The sequence below is a fragment of the Chelonus insularis genome, unplaced genomic scaffold, assembly GCF_013357705.1.
Source record: "Chelonus insularis isolate UGA/USDA-ARS -01 unplaced genomic scaffold, ASM1335770v1 contig_146_pilon, whole genome shotgun sequence".
Taxonomy (NCBI): domain Eukaryota; kingdom Metazoa; phylum Arthropoda; class Insecta; order Hymenoptera; family Braconidae; genus Chelonus; species Chelonus insularis.
In genome coordinates this window covers 403,117-419,852 of record NW_023276387.1, presented here as the reverse complement: position 1 = coordinate 419,852, position 16,736 = coordinate 403,117, and the positions used below count along the sequence as shown (strand labels likewise).

General features: G+C 28.4%; 1 protein-coding gene across 2 annotated transcripts; it reads left to right on the top strand.

Moving 5' to 3' along the window:
- The first annotated feature begins 300 nt into the window (after positions 1-300).
- On the top strand, positions 301-16,442 carry LOC118075154 (uncharacterized). Of its 2 annotated transcripts, none has more exons than XM_035096850.1 (5): positions 301-413; positions 5,255-5,341; positions 9,485-11,289; positions 11,371-11,560; positions 14,513-16,442. In XM_035096850.1, the coding sequence occupies exons 3-4, from the start codon at positions 9,554-9,556 to the stop codon at positions 11,555-11,557; spliced, it is 1,923 nt and encodes a 640-aa protein (XP_034952741.1). In that variant the 5' UTR covers positions 301-413; positions 5,255-5,341; positions 9,485-9,553; the 3' UTR covers positions 11,558-11,560; positions 14,513-16,442. The 2 variants fall into 2 exon arrangements, with proteins under 2 accessions (XP_034952741.1, XP_034952742.1); XM_035096851.1 differs by lacking the exon at positions 14,513-16,442 and adding an exon at positions 11,744-12,726.
- The last annotated feature ends 294 nt before the right edge of the window (positions 16,443-16,736 follow it).

Genomic DNA, 16,736 nt, shown 5'->3' with positions numbered 1-16,736 from the left:
AGTGAATTGTTGTTATGTATAATATTTGATCAGTTGCATGAATTGCATAATTACTGGGTTATTCTTTATATTATTACAGTTTTTTTTTGATGTTTCAGTAATAAAAAAAAAAATAGCAAGAAAGAGGAGCCTTTCAATTTTACTATACTTTTTCGTATGCTCAGAAGATACTAAACATAATGATAATATATCGGATGATAATACTTCTGTAATACCTATTGGGCAGTTCAGTACTTACTTCCCAGGAAGTCAAACTGTTAGCGACACCGTCTACATCACTATCTTCTCTCACAACGCTGTCTCTCAACACACAAGCTACATTAACTCAGTTCTACGCGACCCGTCGTCCAAGTTCCTTAAACGTCTATCTTGGGATATGGCCATACTCGTAGGCCTTTCCCATTATAAATAAGGTATGCACAAAGATTAGATTTTTTCAAACCGAGTGCTTTACATTTAGTTTTTTCTTACGCTACTTTAAATATTGTGTATATATATACATATATATATACATATATTTATTTATGGATATGTCTATTACTTAATATTTATCGCTTATCTACCAGTGAATGTTTTTTTGTGTTTTTATTGTTATACATTGCATTCATATTTATATCATCTAAGTGATTTGTTCTCTTTAAATATCTTTTACATCTTTGATGGAATTTTTATTAGTCATTTGGTATGTACCAAATCCACAGTATAATTATTATCTCTTTTCTTCGGAAGAGAGGACGCCACTTGTTCAAGTTGTATATTTAAGCACGTGACGACGCTATGTGATTGGTCACATCGTCATAGTTGTACAAACAGGACCTGTAAGCAGTGAAGCACTGGTTTCACAAGAATTGACTGACCGCCATTCTAGAAAAAAGCCACTGGTGTCTGCTTTTTTATCATTGCGGTATGCTAAGGTCGACACACAACCAGAAATGTACTATATATATCTATAGATTTATACACTACAATTTCCAATATCACTGTATAATTTTTTTTACTCACTTATATATACATGTCCCGATATCATTTTATCGTCCTTCCATTCTTTTATTACACAATTTTCTATCTCGAAAATTTCCCTACTAAATTCTACTTATATGATATTTAATTCATCCGTACCAGCTATCCAAAATAACTTTTTTACATATTTATTGTCGCTATTCAAGGTCAAATAATAAGCTGCAGGGTCTGTGACTTCATATACGTTCATTGCACACGAATGGTAGTGAAAGAATTACTACGGGAACGCAACTATTCACGGTCGTTGCTCTAAAATGTAAAACATTTGACCTTCACTAATAGTTATCGTTTTATTTTTATTATAATTATTATGATTAAAATTGAAATTTTATCAATATTCTTTATTGACATTCTCAGTATACTATTTTTTCGATACTTTCACTACGATTTTTTTAAAACGACAGTTGTACTTTTTTCAAATATCCCCATTCTGTTTCTCTCCCTTTTAATTCTTTAACAATAGTTGCGTTGTATTGAACAATCACATAAAATTATAATCACTTTGGTTATTAGCTTAGTAAAATAAAATTTAAAGTTGTGTGGGCGACGGTGAAAGCCATAACAGAGGCGGTAGTATTACTCAATATGTGTACATATCTACATTGTACTGTTATAATAATCATAAACATTTTTAAATAAAACAACATTTTTAGCTCTCCACATTTATAAACACATTTTCAATTCAAATAATCCCAAATAAATAATCATTTTGCTAAAAAAATATACAACTCATATTCAAACATTTATCTTACTACAATTCATGATAACACACTTTATATCAACATACTCTAGAGCGTGTTAAAAGGGTTTCATAGACATTCATCGATTCATCGATAAACTAATTGCCACTTGTATTCGCATTAATCTATCTCACACTTAATTGTTATATTTATTCCATTTTTTAATGTTACTTTATCATCATTAAATTTAAAATGATACTTTTAATTTACGAATGATCTAATGTATTATCGTTATGACAGAAACTTTCTATATTGTCTTACTTATAAGCATAATAAGTCAAATAAGGATAGCAAAAGAGAGAAAGAACAGTTAGCGTGTAAAGGATAGAACATGTCAGAACGTTTGGTATGCAAGTTGCTTCAAATACCATGACTCAAGGGTTCATGACCTGACTATACAAGTGTCCCTTGTTAAAGTGTCATCCTTTACAACGATTTATATATTTTCACTTATCCGTTAAATTATTTCATTAAAAATACGTTACTCAATTTTTTTTTACATATTTAATATACATCAAAATATACTTTCACAGTAGTTCATGCCACACCTAGATCCCCCAGGGTGAGCGCATAAGGAAATGGAATAGTAAAAGCTCCCTATCGAGTTGATTAAAGCTACGACGCACCCTTTGCCACACCTTGACGACCCTCAATATCCACATTTTATCATATATGACAATGTCTAATAATATTTAAAGTTTTTTTAATTAATATCAAATTAACAATTACATAAATATTCTATTCTCTTGATAAGTACATCATAAAATAAAACCTATTTAATTTTTATAATATACGTATCTAAGAAACTCCTTAAAATCGCTGTAGTAATTGCTTGTTAATTGATAGAAATTATATTCTGTGCACTTATATGTTGATTAATTACGGATAAATATCAACGAGATGTTAAGTCACGCAACGAACTTTATTATAAATAAACTTGATGTGATTAAATTATCAAAATACTAATATTACTAAAATATATTTTCAAAATGCTATGATAAAAAGAAACACATACAGTAAATCAAAAATACATAATGAAACAACGCCTAATCCAGATTCAGTTGTATTCAGCCCACTTATGGCAATAGTTTCTGCGATCCCAGTTACAACTCAAGATAAATTCCAAGTTTTCTCATCTCTTACTTTCAGTTTTACATGCATACATTTATTTATACCTAAATAAGAAAAACCTCAAATTGTTTACGTAAATTTTCATATATATGATATATATATATACGATCTTTTTTCCTTAATTACAAGTAAAAATAAAAGATGATAAAACTATTATATATTGTATATACAACACATTTGCAAGAGAATAAGCATCAGGTTCTCGATGAGAATATGACCCCAACGCGGTCAGGGCAAAAGAGTTAACTATATAGAGAAGCGTTGTGAATCCTGTGCAACTAAGAAACGTACATATACATACACGTCGTCGTTTTAGAATAGTGGGAGTACCGCAAGGGTCAATTCAAAGTCCACCATTATACTCTTTTCCTCCACCCTACGACATGAGTCTCTCTCACCGTCGTACTGAAATTCTCATATCAACAGTGTTCCCTACATATAAACATATTACAAATAATTTGTCGTTTAAATTATTTTTATAAACAACCATTTACTTGATTCTCATTATTATTTTCAATTAATTTTTGTGAATAAATAATAAATAAAAAATTCACATGTAATGATGATTAAGTAAAAACATTCGCAGTAGCTTGTTACACGAAGCAAGTGATTCTAGCGTGCGCTACCGAGCGTAAAATAATGTAATAAATATAGTCATCCCTTCAAGCCATGTTCGTTGTTCGTACAAAAGTGAAACTGGTCAGGATAAGAGGGAAAATAAGCATGACAACTAAAGACAATATAGGAGAAAAGAAAAGAAAATAATAAAGCACAACCTCGCGTAAACGATTGTGTTGTTCATTTAAACAGCCAACTATTGACATTTAAATGTTAATACTACTTGCTCCTTGATATTTGCATCAATCTCCCTTTTTTCTTATTTTACATTTTTATTTATATATATATTGCATATAAGAAATTCTTGTCATAAAATTATAAATTGAATCATTATTATCATCTTTACTTAGATACAATTGTCAAGTTATTGTGTTGTAAAAAATATTATTTAATTTGGAGAAATATCTTCTATAATAGTGACCTTAACCGCGAATTGTTAAGCGATACGACCGTGGCTTTAATTGTTCAACTTCCTTTACCGCGTGGCGAAGCGTTTTAAGTTATCGTCTTGATCTTCACGCCGATGGCGCCTACCGTCTGAACATAAAAATAATGCGCTAATTGCCATACGTACCGCCTCTTCCTTTAGCTGATCTTTCACTTCAACTCCTCTTCAACATATGACCTTTATCCATTAAAATGAATAACACAAGTCTATGTTAGTTAAAATTATTATAAAAACAAAATAATTTCAGTAATTTTAGTATCAATTATGATTCATGTTTTATAGAAAATTATAATAAAAGTTTGTGCAAAAAATAATTTAATAATAGAAAATAAACCATATAATATTTATGGGCTACCGTTAGATAAACTGTCGACCACAAGTTATCAAACAATTTCATATTTAAAAAATGTTGCACCATAATTTTAAGTTATTGATTTAATGTTCAAATTAACGTCGATTTTTAACTTTATTTCTCTACTTTTTATCATTTATCTATTTACCTTCAATAATTCTAGACTGTTTCAAACGATTGAAAGGTCAAGAAAGATGTAACCGAATGCACCGTTATAATGATTCAACAATGTTTAACATACTAATTATGTATTTATAGTTATTTCAAAATAATTCTCATAATTTATTTTAAAAACGTTTTTTTTGTTTTAATTATTACAAATGTATGGGCCGAAACTATACATTGATTTACTTGTATAAAGGAAAAAAAAAAAAAGCAAATAATAGGAAAAAGAACCCGGAAAACGGAAAGAAAAATGCAGAAAAATTTTATGAAATAATAGTAATGATGTAAAATACATTGTTTAGAAGAAAAAGAATAGAATACAGAAGAGGAAAAAAATGCGGAAAAAAATAATAAAAATTTAACGCAATTTTCTACCTTCACATGTCACAGGGCATTGACGTTTCAAAAGAATTAAGCAATTTAAAACATTACAAAGTATTATGGAAACTAAATTTGTAGTGTGATGTTTTTCAACATATTTCTTTTTTCGAATATATTTTATGTTTTCAATTGCATGTATATGGAAATTGACTATAGTATTCATTTTAAAGTAAAGGGCAAATTAAAATTAAAGAATAAAAAAAAAAAAAAAAACTAAAGTTGAAACCGGTATTGTGCTTCGTAAGCTATGACGAAAGTAAGATTATCTTTTAGACTAAATTTGAATTATTTTACATATGTATCTACTTGAATGCTTTTCATCAATTATCTACTTTCATTGTCACTTTAAATTATATATACGATGTACAATATATACATACTATTTTCTTTTTTGCTTAGGTCTCAAAGATGTCATCACACGTGTAAGGGTTTGAAAATATTTTGAGCGAGTACACTTGCACGCTCCAAATTACAATAGAATCAAACGTAAGTCACATCTATTTTTTATTAAACAAAAAAATATTGAAAAATAATAACAAACATAATAGACATACCTATTGACAATATTATTCTATATTATCAATTCTGTAATTGTCCATAAACTTATTATAAATCTTACCTATTTAATATATATAATGAAAAAAATATACATATATATAAGAAAAGAAATACAAGAAAAGTCTTGTAGACTCGAGGGCACGTACAGTTTTGCAGTTAACGACCGTTTCTCGTGCGATTTATGCTCCTGATGGCGGGGGCGCAAGAAGGATATAAATAAAGAAAAGTTTGTAATGTATTAAGTATACATATTTGCAAGTTAACTACTGAATTTAAATTTTTTCATTTTTTCCCATATATCTTACTACAATACATTTCTTAGTTTGATATAATTTTTCAACACTTGATCCAGTAAATCTTAAATTTTTCGATAATTAAATAAACAATAAATTGAATATGTTTCTTAAATAATAACATTGACTTGATTTTCTAATCTCTTCAATATCAAATAATAAATATTTCTACAAAAATTGTCAATACCGTCAAAAGAGATATGTATTTATTTATAATAATATTTTGCAAACTGAAATATTATCAGTATAGAAAAAATTAACATTAATAAATACTTTTTAACTAAAGTTCTACGACCGCGTTTCGGGATACAACAGTAGATGTGTGGATGATGATGGTACCGGGTGCGTCCTTGGTCCGTGTCAGTGGCATAGACCATACAGGGTTTGTTCAAGGTCGAAATAAACGAAGCTTACCGAAGGTGACCGAGCATGTGAGAGTTGCTTCATTGGCTGCATCCTCAACATCTCTTCTACTTTTCAAACTCAACTCTTTTATTCACCTTCCTCCACTTTTAACAAATATTTTCAAATAAACTAACTGAAAACTAATTTCAGTTTCTTTTTCAATTTTTTTTTTTAATACCAACAATATATTAACATCACTGGATAGGAAAAAAATTGAAATAAATAACTGTAAAAATATATAAAAAATTCCAAAACGTATAATAAAATAATATAACTAGCATAATAATATTTAATTTCAATAAATTCGTCATTATACAATCTCTAAAATTATTTATTAATTGATAAATTATCTACTCACAATTTGCAAAAGCTTCACATTGGGTGAAAACGAAATTCATATTAATAATGAAAGCATCTAAGAGTGAGATTAATTGGCAAGTCATTCATTCTTGATTCAGCGACATTAAGTAGTTCCGTTACACTTCCTATATCCAATCATTTAAACTTTATATAAATAAAGGTACTGTAAATATTTAACATTATTATTGGTAATGATATAATTTATTATTTATATGCATTTATAAAAAATTTTTTTTCAAACACAGTCGGAACATTACTACAATTTTGTATTCAATTTATTATCATACATCAACTATTCTACGCAATTCTGTATAAAGATAGAATTTTATGTGTAAACTCATTTATTTATATTAATTAGAGTAAGTAGATTAATAACTTGTTTGTGGATGTTTTGTGTGAACATGACCTTAAGAAAATTTAATATATTCTATCATGTTAGTATGCTAATCTATCATAACATTAAATAACTCAAAAACTGTCAAAAAAACACTAACGAACGATAATAATAATAATATTATAAAAATAGAGAAATATGTATATAGCATGTACATATATGAAATGGAAAGAAGATGTGAGATTATTAGCAAAAATTTACGGATTGTTATTACCGTTGCTCCATGACATATAAATGAATAAAAAATAAATAATATATATACAATACTAGACGTTTAATTTTTTATTTAATAATACAAACAATATCGATTATCGATTAAAAAAAATTAAAATAATATAATAATAAATTAAGGTATGTTTTTTAGATTTACGCAATCATAGATTTACAACGCGCGTGTCTCATTATATGATGAGCCGTTATAACTGTGAGGTCTTTATGCGACAATTAATTGTAGAAGACATCAAAGAATGTAAAAGATCATGTTCGCAAAGCTCAACAAGTCACGATACCCATGTTTATTTTTGCTTTTTTTTGAATTCACCACAAATCCATATAAATTAAAATAACGCACATTACAAATTTTTCTATGTCATTATTAAGCGTACAAGTTCATAAATGTGAATTTTGCATTTTTATATCAACACAATAAAAAGAACGTTTATTTCTTTAAGATAAAAATCTTCAAACTGGTATTGTGATAATACACTAAAAGCATATTGTGAGATGAAGAAAAAATTATGTTATATAATTATTGAATTAGTATAATTGCAAAGTCAATTGATTTAAAAATAAAATGACTGTTTTAAACTAAATATCCTTACTATTGCAGTCCAAATTATAAATAATGTCTATAAATATTGAAGGCTAAATTTTTATTGACATTCTTTCCAATAAAGACATAAGTTAACAACAACGTAAATATATATATTATAGTAATTTAAAATTTTTACTTTACTAAAATATCTTTTGAAAAGTTTAATTTAAAAAAATCAAAACACTAAATTTATGAAGTGAAGGGAAATTCTAAGATGTATATTTTACGATCGAATCGATTATCCATGGGTAGTGTGCGCTAACCAACATTGCGAATAATATACGCATGTCAGACCAAGTGCCAAGGTCTTTCTTTCTTTCACTAATGCTCTTCTACTATTCAAACTTATTATAAAACAAAAATTTTCACTTTTTTAAGCAATAAAAACATCTATGATTTTTATACTATCATAATCTTTCAACTATTTCATTCAACCTTCAACTTGGACTTATTTTATTACCTTTCACTCATAGAATATGTTTCCTTAAATGTTGATATCTATCCTTGCTTTTTAAAATTTTCTTTATATTACCAGTATTAACTTAGTAATTATCTATATGATAATTTTATTAAAAAAATTATAATAATATTTTAATGAAACCAATTCAAATATTGGAGTAATGATATTTATGTAAGTGGCATATTGCATAGCCATTCCATAGAGTAAAATTGATGCGTAGAGTATCACTAAAAACATGTATTCAAATGATGTAGAGTCGAGTTTTGAACATGTTAACGAGTTCCCAATTTGACGTATGTAATTAATAATTGCACCACAGCCATATATATATATATATACTAAACTACGACTTTGTTATGCAAACTCTTTATAGTGTATACATGATAAAACTAATCGAATGAATGTGGTAATAACAAAAAATGATTATATTATGAGTAAATAACTAATTGTAGTAAACACATTTAATTTTAAATAAAAATTATATTATTTATGTGGAAAAATATAAATTTAAAAAAATATGACAGGAGATTCGTTTACAAGTTAAAAGGAAAGCTCCCTTGGGCAAATACTATCATTATAATTCAATTTAATATTAATATTGCTAGTCCCTTGAAGTATCAGTCGCTTAATCGCATCAAGCTGTACATAGGGTTATTTTAAATTAAAATCAAAAGAATTTGTAGAGAAAAAATAAACAATCAAAGTAAAGTTATTATCAGTACTGTCTATTATCTCTAATCGTTTATAGCCACTGGTCGTTGTTTTATCCAACAAACTAGACTTATCGACACTCGTAAATCTCATGATCAATGACGATATTATCATCATGACTGCCTACACATGACAGGATCTCTTGAAATGGCGCAAGATATGAGATTTATTCATCTCTTTAAATTCTACAAAACTTTCACTCACCAATTTACAATTGTTAACTTTATGAAAGAATTATTTTTACAAATATCATTATAAATGTATTAATTTTTTTCTGATTCGTAAAATAGATTCAGTCGACAAGATTGACCTAGAGCAATTAATGTGTTAACTTCCAGCTTGGTGGAGTTTACACAGCTTTAAGTGAGCATGAAAAAGAAAAAAAAAGAGAAAGAGTTAGCGAGTAAACATTATGCATAAGTGCGAAGGAAACTAGTCTTTATGTTGAAAAATCCTAGAAACCGGTCCTTAATTGGTACCCAAACTCAACACATACTGCTAAGCAAAGTGTCGATCCCCGTGCTTTCGTACGTTAAAGAATTATCCAACTATGTATATATATATATTAAAATAAAATAAAAATAATAATAATAACTATTATTATTATTGATTAAAAAATTAATTAAATTTTCAGATGGGGTCTAGAGGACGTAAATTGCCATATCGTTGGAGTATGAAGAAGAATCAGAATAACTGAAAAAGAATGGCCGCAACAGATGGACAAATAGTCGTCGCTGCAGCTCGGTGGGCGGATGAAGCAACTTATCTACGAGAATTCGTTAACAAACATCGACTGCCTGTGGTAATAAAAATTACTAAAGGCCAATATGGTGGATTAGGAGTTCCAACATTACCAGCGCCGAGTTTGCAAAGTATAGCATTATTAGTTTCAGCAGGAAAAAGACGAAAAATTATTGCTCAAGCAGTTAAGATCAAAGAAGGCAGAAGACTTGTTGGAGTTGGTCCACGTATTGCAATTCCAGATTCTTATGCTGGATATTTTGAGATACTAAGTGAAGAAGGTAGAGCAGTTAGAGGAATTGAATCAGTCAATGAGTTATCTAGAAAATGTCCGGAAGAAGGTGCATTGGTACGTGAAACAATTCGAGGTATTGCCTGTAAAATGGAAGAATCGGGAAACATCATACCAGAGGGAAGTCGAACTTTGACAGCAGGTGAAACAATTGTAACAGCTGGAGAAGTGACTATCCCAGGTCGTGGTAGACTCTTACGATGTGTAGATAATCAAGGTGAAAGTATATTACTAAGTATGGAACAAAGAGGACGTTTTAGTGCTTTAGCCAGAGAAGACAATATAAGTGGAGTACATACGGCAAAAGCATTATTAAGTAAAAGATTGCCATTAACAGTTCGTTTGGTTCATGGACAACCACCAAGAGGCCTCAAATCTCCATCACAATTTTTACCAGAATTACGATTATTGTCAACATTTGAAGAAGAACACGTTTTTGCTCTCCCATTACAACGAGAAGCAGCTGCAGTGTCACTTCCCTTAGCTGCTCCATTGAAACTTGTTAAAGCAAGAAACGAAGATGTATTAAAATTAATGCCAGAATTAACAAGATTAGTAGATCGAGCATCAAAAGTTGTAGCTGAAGTTGCTGATAGAGCTCATGTTCTTGATAATCGTTTAGGAGAAAATAAACAAAACCGACAAAATCGAAATGCTGGATTTTTACGAAGATCAATAAGTTCAGACAGTGCTAATTATTATCGTCATCATCATCATCAACAACAACAACAACAACAACAACAGCAACAACAGCACTATCATCATAATTATCATCATCAAAATAATCATAATGGATGTAAAGATGAAAATCGTGTGCCACCGTCATATACAGAAGATTATGATGAAATAGATCAAATTTATGATTATGTTAGAGGCTTCGCACCATTACCCAAGAGCATAAGATCACCGTATGAAAGCCCAATTATAACTACAACAACAACAACTGCAACTAATATTAACAATAATAATAACAATGATAATATAAATAATCAAAATTCGAGTCCTCCACAAACTCCAGTGACAATAGCAATAGTTCCACTTTTAGATAATAAACCAGAACCACCGCCTATTGAAACAATTCCAACTAAAAAAATTCAAGCAGAAAAACGTACTCGACGTGCAGTTAAAGAAGCACCTCTCAAAATTGAAAAATCACCATTAGCTAAATTATACGTAAAAAATAGTGGCACACAACGTGGTCGTCCGCTAATGAGACAAAAGAGTGCATCTCCATTGAAAGAGACCTGTCCAGGCTTTAAAGGTGGATCGCCACTTTTTAATATACGTTACAAAAGTCTCACCAATCTTCAACAGGCAATGGAACTTGATGGAACACTTGATTCCAGTCATTCTGGTGGTAGAACCTCTGGCGATTCTGGTACAGGCGTAAAACTCCCAGAAAAAAGGTTATTATACTGTTAATATTAATTATAGGATCTTTATGAACTTTGTGTTGCCATTTGTATTTTAACTTATTTTATTATTAGATCGCGACGCTTAAGCAGGCCACGATCTCTAACAAATCTGGTATGGGAGTTACACAGCAATAATGTTACTATGCGTCCAGAAACTCCTCCTCCTGTAGTAGTAACTCCACTTACATCTACCAAATGTGGACCCAGATTAGCAGTTACTGTAGTAGCACCCCGACGCGTCGGCACGCTCTACCTCTAACTCGTAAGTACAATTGTTTTTATCTTGCTTAAATTAGAATTGAATATTATCATTGCTATTGTACTTCATTATTCCATAATTTATATTAACAATAAAAAAAAAGTTTCTTAAACAATAGTTTTTAATATACTATTAAGTCTAAAAAGTAGAAGATGGTAAAATATTAATGTAGATGATGCAAAATAGTTTAAGGAAACTGCATCAGTGACATCAACGACGTGACTACAAGCCACAAGGTTTTGTCGGTAGAATAGTTACGCACGTATATTGAAGACTGGTTGGTCGAGAGAGTGTTGAGTATTAAAGTATAAGAAAAAGAGACAGCACAAGGGAAGGCTAGAAAGACCCCGTATAAAAAGATACTCTTGGGCAACTAACGAGTAGTTGTCGGCTACCAGGTCTGCGACAATAAGCTATGCATCTTATATACCTCGTGTTACAATGATGATTGGAGAAGTGCGTAACAATTTCTTATGGGAAATAAAACATGCAATTACCATGCCGTCGTTTATAAAAGAATAGCTAAAACATCTGTATTCTTTACAAGTTTTGATTCTTAAAGTTATTCTTTTCTTTTCATTTCATTTAGATTACGATTAAATGAATGATAATTTTGAAATTTCATATCATAATAAATATATTTATAACGTTAAAATACAAAAAAAGCAATCAAATGTGAAAGTTGTATACGCCCAATGAAAGCGAGAAATGTTAAAAAGTTAAGAAAGCAGAGACCTTTTACCATGCACTTCAATCGATTTATTGTTGTCTGATATTACAACCTCACCCGGAAGGTATATTCATGTATTTTTATATACATACAATATACATTTATATTATTAAAGTAAAGAGACTTTGATATTTAATTATATTATAGACCATTTTAAATTGATGAATAATCATTTCAAAATCATATTTATACAATAAGTTTTCTACTAAATCGAAATTTGAACTTTTCAAGAGAAAAAGAACAATTAAAAAAAAAGTTTCGGCATGTAGGTGATAATAATAATTTTTTCCAAGCTAATATGTTATAGAGAGGTATTATTGTATCATTAATTTATGAATGCATGAAATTTAAAAGACGACATACGAAAGAAATACAAAGCACATTGTAGCAATTCTTCAAGCAAGATTACAATAAATAATTTAGTCTATTTTCCACTTGATATTCTCATATTTTTCTATTCAATTTTTTACACTCTACTTCTGATTTGTTTCTTTTTCTTTTTATTATTCTTTTCACTCTGTTTTTAAGTTTCTACATATAACGTGAGTGTACATTCTAATGTTCTCAGTCGAGGTGTTCTCTATGTATATAATACTTGTATATAAACGTCTCTCGGACCAGGAGAAGACCAAGAACGTGCACCGATACTTGGTTTTCCTGTACTCATTAGCCGACGTTTATCCAGCGGGAGGAACGCCAGCGGGGAAATCGCATACGTGTAACGCTTTGGCGGAAGGATCGATCGACGCGTGCAACGACCCTAAAGCATCGACTTATTGCAACTCTCTATCCTCTTTTTCCTCTTCGTATTTTATTCCTCTGTTCATTCAATTTATCCTAAATTCTCATTAAAGAAAAAACCGAAATTACTTTTTTTTTTAAAAAGAATGAAAGGAAAGTTAAGATACATTTGATGAGACAAATAATAAATAAATTATCAACAAATCAAATAATATATATTTATTTTTTTTTGTATAAAAGTAATATTATTGTGTTCGTTTTAATATTATTATAGCATATAAATTTAAAGAAATCATGATATGATATGTTTACTAAGCTAGACATGATTATTCTCGAGACATAACGGAATAAAACACCCACGTGAGAGGATGTCACGTGTTTCATTTGATCGAAACGTGTGACACTTAATGAAGAGAACAAAAAGAAAAGTTAACATGTTGGTGAATGCTATCGTAAAAGAAGATGAATGATTATCTTATGTGTTTGAAAAAATTTATGTATTTAAAATTAAATTTTTTTTCTTCTATTTATATGTATAAATTTAATTCAACAATAGGTTCATTACTAAAACGAAAACTGCAGAACTTTTAGCATCACGAAAGATAGAGAAAAAGAGAAAATAAACGATAAAAAAACGAAGCACTTTCGGGTCTTTTTAGTACTAAGGTCAGTGGCCCTTTTTCTTTTCTTCTCTTATTCGCCAAGACGATAAACCTTCAGGCTTTATATTCTGCTATACATCCGCTTCAGCCAAGCCCTTCAAAAAGAATTTTGTACATTTCACGCTGTTTAAGCGTGGAAACACTTGGTATAAAAAATTCTATAGTTAATGGCAATGAAGGAGTATAAAATAATTTTTTACATTTGTTATTTTTGATATTTTAATAAAAAAAAAATTTAGTATTTTCAAGTATTATTTTTAAAATTTGTAATGCTCATTTTTTTAACCCCCAACATCTGTTAAACAAAATCAATTAGTGGGTGTGTGATGAGATATACAACTTGGTGTCGCTTTAAAGAAGGATGAATTAAAGACAACTATTGTCCCAAGTCTAGAGTTGCCCTTAACACATATGGGTATGAAGATGATGGTAAAAACATACGTGTGGGTTGCTTTGTTCCTCAACTTGTGGTTTGGTTGAACTTTCAGATACCAATAACGTTTCTAACATCTTCAAACTACTCGATTTCTACCCACATTTAAATCTTCGTCGCTTCCTATTTGTTGTCAACAATTTTCAATCACATTATACTTCCTAATTACGTTATTTTCATCTTGACACATCTTTAAATTAATATCCTTACCTTTCAAAGAATAAAAGTTTCTTTCAATTTGATCTTAAACTAATAATAATTATTTATATAAAATTTATGTTTAACAAATTTAACATATGAATCATTTTAATTTCATTGAAAAATAAGTATTATTTTAAGATAAAATAATATAAAAAATATTTGTATTTTAAAATATTTTTTTATTACAGATTCGGCCGACGAAGGGATAATGACGACAAAGAGCAGTCTAAATAAAATATCATTGGATCTCTGTCATCTACAATTAATCAAAATTCACCGTAAAGCTTAGCAAGATAGATAAGCTAAAACAAAACCTCACTATTCATTTAAACATTCATTTATGATGGTAATAATAATGATGGTTATTATTATTTTTTTTTTTTTCATTTTCATTACTTATGTCGTTATTATTTATTATACCTACTTGTCCATAAAAGCCATTTAAACTTTTAACGGATCAATCATATCAATTTAATTATTATTTAATTGAATGCTCTTTAACATCAGATATATTTAAGCAAGGTAAAAAAACTATGCTAGAATCAATTTTTTTTTAACAATGATTGAATTTTTTTTAGCTGGTAGCTAAAATTACTTGAGCAACCAGAATGCCATAATAATGACCAATTTTATTAATTTTCTTTCGGTTGTATTTAAGTCATACTCTTTATATTATAAGACTTGTAGTATGTTAGATTTATGTTATTCGATGTAATCAAGTATCTCAGAGTATATTACAGTTGATTCAATGAATGTCACAATAACTTTTTTTATATATATTTTTTTTAAACTAACGGTAAATACGAAATTATATTTAATTCAATTTTTTTTACGTAAATTCCATTCTTCCTTTTACATTATCTTGCGGCAAATATAGATAAAAAAAATAATCAAATTTACTCGATAAGTAAATAAATAAGAGATGACATATTATTAGGCCAATAAATTAATGTTATTATTATTATTATTATTATTATTATTATTATTATGAAATTAATTGTGATTATCAATAAAAACAAATACAGTGGGCCAAGAATTATATTACATCCAAATGAATAAATAGAACTATAATGTATTGTTATTAAAAGAAAAAAAAATGTTATCAGCTTTCTTTTCGCTCAGATTTACCGATAGAGGAGAGAAAGAAGGCTGATTATCAGGTTGCCTTAAATATTTATTGTATATTACTTTTTTTTTTAATTGTTGAAACAAAACAAAAACTTATTGATTTCAATGTATTCTTCACGAATGGCCATTCCGGTTTCTAGGCCGTAGTCTTTTTTTGTGATTATTGAGTAAAAGAACATGATTAAGTTATGGATTCATATAATAAATAGTAGACTATTTCTTCATGTTTTTTCAATTAATTTCTTTGTTATTACTAAGTTGATCATTTTTAAAAATTATGACTTATTATGTTTTTATGGTCAGTTAAGTGATAAATCAATTAGAAATTATTAAAACATGACATTATATCGATAATTAAATTAAACCTAATCAAGTGCTCTTAATAGAAAAAAAGGAAATATTATAGCAATAATAATAATAATATGAATGAAATATTGATTTTTATGTCTTACTATGAATGTCATAACATATTTTACCTTTGATATTAGGTTAATACAATTAATATTGATAAGTTATGTTATATTTTATAAAATACAATGAAAACATCTTATAATACTTAATTAATGTTTCAATGTAAGGAAGACACTCGGTCCCCTTTACGATGGAACCTTGTACGATATAATCGAATTGGCGTTTGAGTAATGTAAGTTTGATATTTCGTACATTGTTGTTCTTAACAAAAAAAACATATTATTTGCTACGAGAATATTACTGAACTATCGTTTTCCTTTTTTTTTCTTTTTTTATTTAAAATACTTATTTTCAATATTTCACTTTTCATTGATTATCACGAAATTTAATATTTTATTTATTATTTGTTATTATTATTTTCGTAGCAAAATGTTTAAACGTAAGGGTTGAGGATCGTTGTGCCTTCAAAACTGAATGATTGTCAATATTTTTAACGATTTATGGAGTAAAAGTAAATATTATTATTACTGAAATGAACAAGAATTTTGTGATTTTAATAAACAATTATCTACTTTATAATTTTACTGAAATTATATTTGTATTGCTTACATAGATTAGCACAATGTGTATGCTGAAAAGTGTTACAATAAATGATTTTGAAATAAAACAACATTTTACGTAAAATTTCTTAATTCTCGAGAAATCAAATCAATGAATTTTAACTATGTTTTTATCCTAGATATATATACCAACCTAAAAATACATTGAACTTTATAAAATTACAATTTATTTGATTTCTTGTCATCATTTAAATGACTGTTTTATATAATATATAAACTTATTATCATACGACCGATAAAATATTCGAACTTT